We start from the raw sequence: 5,125 nt of genomic DNA, 5'->3' as shown, positions 1-5,125 counted from the left end.
ATGATGAATGATAGAGATTTGGGGTTAATGCAGACCAGTGGAGATAGGTAAAACTTGTTGCAAGCACTGGAGCCCTCCATCCACAGAGACATCAACCTGATCACCTGGAAATTTGAATTGATGAGCAATCACTGCTCACTTTGATGCAGGAAGATTAGAATGTATCTTACTGCTGCCTGCCATGGCTATGTCCACTGCACTGATGGTTGAAGATGGAGTTATCAAGCTAGGCAGGGCGGTGCTGGGGCTGATGGATTCACGTTAATATTTATCTAGTAGCCCGAGATCATGAACTCTAACCTCAAACCACCATAGTGTTTATTATGTGGGTGGTCAGTGATCGTGCCTTCGTCGGGCAATTCCTCGAGCTTGCGTTTCAAACGGTTTTCGCGGGGATCAATGGGATCAGACATGGTGGTTCAGAAGAGAGAATCGATGCTGTGCGGCGTCAATCTTCAAAATGGCTAACGGACCGTTTCACAGAGTCAGCTGACGTTCCTGATTGAGGTCCCTCCCACTTGCCTCCCACAGTGGTTCGGCGTCAAGTCAGGCCACAAGGATGGCGGTCAACTGAGAAGTGTGTCAGAGAAGCAAAACGACGAACACCTCTCAAGACTGAGGGAAATTGAAACTCCAAGGGACGAACGAAAGGAAGATGTGTGGTCACGGTCGTGCTTGTTTTGCTTGTGGCTGTGCGAAAGGTGACTAAACACACCCTTTTCTTTCATTACCTTGCGACCCACCTATGGGCCCTCCTACTTGCAAAATCGTTGTTGTCAAGTAGATGTTGTGTTTGTTTGGCCAGCTTTCCGTCGCGAAGTATCCATGGATTCAACTCCGCCGCGAACCCCCCTCGTCGAATGGAGTTTCATGACGAGTCGTCCAATGTTTCCTCTCTAGGTTCAGCTACTGCTGACATCGCCTGGAGACCCAACCTCGCACTGTGATCAAAATTTAACCCGATACCCGCCTTCGTCAACTTGTACCGATCCACAGAGAGCGGGGAGCTGTTGAGATTCAAAGCATGCGCTGAAGATGTTCGAGTCCACTGGCTCTGAGTGAGTTCCTCCTTCCGTTAGATTTACTCCCCTTTCTGCCTTAGCTCGTTTTCCCCTTCTGTGCCGCAACCATACCCCTCTTCCTCCGTCTGCCTACGTTTGTCTGATATGCTGACAATTCTGTGACAGTTCCGGTCCTCTTAACCTCAAAAAAGCATACAAACCGCAAACCACAGATTTCTACTGGTACGACGATTGAAACATTGAAATTGGGAAGTTTACTGGATGCTTACGGTATGAACAGGATTTTGAATCAACTTTTTTTTGCTTCAACTCCATCTTTGGACTACCACCCGGTAACGCGCTCGAAGCGACTCTGTTGGCTCAAGTTGATCGTCAGTATATCTTTCTTGCAAGTCGACAACGCCTGCCCTAACGGCCTTTCCGTTGCAGACGTGGCGGGCGGTTTTAACGATGCCCAGCTCGACGACGGCAATACCCTCTTGAAAAGCTCCACACGGCATGCTAGGTCACTGCCCATCTGATCATGATCGCAAGCTTTAGTCGGAGAGCTGGAGAGTCAGGATAACCATATCTCCTTTGGTAAGTTATCGCCCTTGCGTTACTCATTCATTCGTACCCTTATTCCTCCCTCGATCTCTGGATGCCTTTTAACTCGCATATATCCGATGTTTTGCTTGCTAACTACTTCCGTCTGTTACTCAGGTCCTGGTTTCATACCACCAACACAAGCCCCACTTCGTTGATCCTACCGTCTTTCCTAGGTCCACCGTAACCCGCACGACCCGGCCACTTGCATCCCTTCGTGCATCGACTCACGCAGGAAATTTCGCCATCGTTCAATCCTTCCAACGAACTTGCCTCCATACCAAGCTCGTTCTTCCAACATCGACTATTTGCCAGTGGCCGCAGGCAGACCTCTCACATGCATCGATCGTCTCATCGGTTGCACCCACCTATTCCGCTGTTCGGTCCTTCTCCTCTGCCAAAGCTGGCTCAGTGCTCAGAGCTTCTCGGTATCTTCATTCCCGACGCTCTATTTGCCGTTACGTACATGGTATATGTACCCAGTGACGCCAATCTCTGCCTGTACCACAAGAATTCGTTATTTCCGGACTCAGCCTTTGCACAGCATAAATTCTCCATCGTGCGTATCCATCCATAGCTCGTTGCCGCCGTGGGCTGCCACAACATCACACATACGGATCGCTCGTTGGGGTCTTGTAAGTTTGGATCAGATGCAACCGATGACGATGGTTACTGATACTACCTTCTTTTCCAAAGGTTTCTCAGCCAATAACGAACTACTGAGGGCAAAGGCCTAGGGTGAGAAACACCAAACTCATTAGGGTCCTCGTCTTCGGGTGGACACCGACTTGTATGGATGATGGGGGCATGGCTATTGCACATAGGTCAGTGATACTTGAGTGCTTCGCATGTGTCGGGTTAGTACTCACAGCAATCGTGGATAGGTTTGCTTGGGGTGCGTATGTATGCTCTGCTTTTGCTCCAGAGGATGGATGGTGAGCATAGCATCTGTAAGTTTAGAAGCTAGTGCAGTATTTGATCGTGTGGTAGTGCCAGCCTCTGTTCTGCCGATCAGGTTTGAGTGTAAGAACACCCTCAAGTGTCAACGTTGGCAAAGCCAGGACGTTCGGCTATGTTACCTGCAATCGAAATTTCCTCATCCTTCGTCTGAACGCGTGAGTACGAAGTGAAGCATCTTTCATTCGTAAAGCTCACTCACGTGAGCAGGTGCTGTTGAACTTTGAAGCAAATATGTGACGGCGGAAAACATTGTAACGTTGCACCCGCTCAGGCAAACGAACAGAACCTTTCAGACGACAGCTGGTCGTGTTTTATCGTCTTGACCTTGCCCATCACGCCACCTTTCTAGCACCAGGATAAAAGAAGCTGAAACCCTCTCTCAGGACACGATGGTCTTTCAATGCCTTATCGAGCAACGAGCATGGCAGACTGAATGCTGATCATCATGAGTTTCTTCTGCGCACACAAATGTTAACGATACTAGTCTAAGGGCTATGCACCGTTACGGTCAACTGCTGTATACATGGGGCTGGATTGTTCAGTGCGTTTCCTCTCTACCCCTAACTCTTCTTCTACTAATCGACTGCAGCTGTAAACTACGACAGGTTTTCCCCTACATAAGAGGCTTTCTTCGGTTGTGAAAGTCTGAACGGACAGAAGATGCCTGCTTGCCCTGTGTTGGTTCTTAGTAGTGGCCCTTCCTCGTTCTTGTGGTCCACATTTATGCGTCTCCTTTCTAGTTTTGGGTTCTCTTCGAGTTTTTCAATCGCTAGCTGATTCCACACAATCGTTACTGTGCTGGATATTTGTGTATGCTGGGCTGATGACAAGTGGCCTTCGAAGAGATGATCAAGGTTTCTGTGCTAGCTTGACTCTCGACATCTTAACTCGCCACCTGCATGTGTGAAGTGCGCCGGGTTGCCTGCGTAAACCACCATATTCTACAACTGAAACACCAAGTTTTCATTGTCTTCTTGATCGATTGCGAAGAGCAGGCCCAGCGGCGTCGTCCTCCCGGTTATCTTGAGCGACTTGCAGCCATCTCGCTTCTCACTCGTCCCCGATGCTTTCGTTCTTTTCGGCCGCGTAGGGGAGGGTTGGTGGAAGCGAACTGCCTGTTGCGTTGTGACGTGTGGGTCTTTTTCGTTCGCCCCTCATTCCTACTGAAATCAAACGTATCCAGCGGTACCTCCAGGAGCGGCGATTCCGGGCCCACTACACATACATCTAGCCTCCATTCAATTTACGTCGGTATTCCTGACTAACATCTCTACGACTTGAAGGACTGATCACAACTCATACAGGGAAAGGAAACCCAGCTACATGTCTTATTATTCGACTAAGATGGCTGGAAAACTGTTGACTTTTAACGTGCAAACATCATGTCCAAACTATTCTTCCGAGGAACCGTGGTTAAAGAGCGTTCTTCCTCCTTCGCACCAAGTAGTGGGATTCCTTATGGAGAGTGTCACCTGTCCATGAAGGTGGTTGTTCTGCTGTGCTGATTGGGCACTGCGACTGAGGCGGACTTGAACCATTCCTAGATCCTCTGTTGCGCATATTTGATAGTTACTGAGCAGAATTTCATGTTTTGGTAGTAGCGCGGGAGTTGTACATGATATGTCATGCTACAGATGGCCCATGGGTCCTTGCTGCGTAGATTTTGCACAGCAAGTTGTTTTACGACCTCCCGAATAAACGCTAACCCGGGTTGGACCAACTTCCATACCCTACAAATGGAGAGAGTAAATCGTGAGAGCAGAGACTGTGACAAGGTTCTAACACACATGCATGAGTAAGAACAGAAAGGGAGAACCAAGAGGACGGACCACAGGAGGGTGAAAAGTCCCATTGCGAGCGTGAATGGCCTAGTATAACAGGCACCTGTATCACGCGTTTTAAGAATCCCGAGGCTCTTTTGTGATCGTTGATAAGGGAAGTCATTCTGTCAAAGGGATGGTGTTTGTTCGTATCATCGAGGAACAATTCGAGAGACTTACCATGTAGACAAGGTTTTGTTAATGGTCGTCCTTGATTCCATGTACAGACCGAAAGGGTAGGAGGAGCTAGTCGAATCCTCCGTCGATCACCAACGGAGGTGAAGGTAATGGCTACAGGGAATGGAAGTTGAATACGGGAAGATCAAAGAAGCGAGGGTGTCATACTTACCCCAGTCGAAAGGACACAGGGCGCAAAAACTTCGTTACCAACAGGGACAACCCATCGCTCTTAATGGCCACCCCGAATCTCCTGAAACCGTTTCCCTCTCTGTCATTCTCCATCCAAGCAAGAACAGGGTAAGGCACGTACGGCAGGATTCTGCACGCTCATAGTTGACCACCAAGTGCTTTATTACGAATCTTGTGCAGCAGCCCGTAGTTGGCCACAGGTAGGAGAAGGGGAAGAGAAGGTCGGAGAAAGCGGTAAGCCCTTGCCTGTCTTGTGGGATAGAATCGAGGAGGGCATGACGAATGAGAACGGGGTGGACTTTGTAGGTCTGTATGCCAATGTAAGCAACGTGTTTTGGAAAGAGAGGGGAGAAAAGAACTACGTACTTG

At 48.9% G+C, this 5,125-nt stretch overlaps 3 protein-coding genes across 3 annotated transcripts; 2 read left to right on the top strand and 1 right to left on the bottom strand.

Annotated features, from left to right (window-relative positions):
- Positions 1-849: 849 nt before the first annotated feature.
- Positions 850-1,977, bottom strand: LACBIDRAFT_316860 (uncharacterized protein). Its single transcript, XM_001890082.1, has one exon. The coding sequence runs from the start codon at positions 1,520-1,522 to the stop codon at positions 1,328-1,330; it is 195 nt and encodes a 64-aa protein (XP_001890117.1). The 5' UTR covers positions 1,523-1,977; the 3' UTR covers positions 850-1,327.
- A 422-nt stretch (positions 1,978-2,399) lies between these two features.
- Positions 2,400-2,804, top strand: LACBIDRAFT_316858 (uncharacterized protein; the record flags this gene model as incomplete). The annotated part of the gene is made up of 3 exons (XM_001890106.1): positions 2,400-2,431; positions 2,563-2,722; positions 2,775-2,804. 3 exons carry the CDS (start codon positions 2,400-2,402, stop codon positions 2,802-2,804), a joined length of 222 nt encoding a protein of 73 aa, XP_001890141.1.
- A 662-nt stretch (positions 2,805-3,466) lies between these two features.
- LACBIDRAFT_316857 (uncharacterized protein) lies at positions 3,467-3,930 on the top strand (the record flags this gene model as incomplete). Its single annotated transcript, XM_001890105.1, has 3 exons — positions 3,467-3,699; positions 3,751-3,818; positions 3,872-3,930. 3 exons carry the CDS (start codon positions 3,467-3,469, stop codon positions 3,928-3,930), a joined length of 360 nt encoding a protein of 119 aa, XP_001890140.1.
- Between the last annotated feature and the right edge of the window lie 1,195 nt (positions 3,931-5,125).

This window comes from Laccaria bicolor, genomic scaffold (genome assembly GCF_000143565.1).
Source record: "Laccaria bicolor S238N-H82 LACBIscaffold_79 genomic scaffold, whole genome shotgun sequence".
Lineage (NCBI taxonomy): Eukaryota > Fungi > Basidiomycota > Agaricomycetes > Agaricales > Hydnangiaceae > Laccaria > Laccaria bicolor.
Note: the sequence above shows the minus strand (reverse complement) of the source record. Positions and strands in the feature narration are given on the sequence as shown.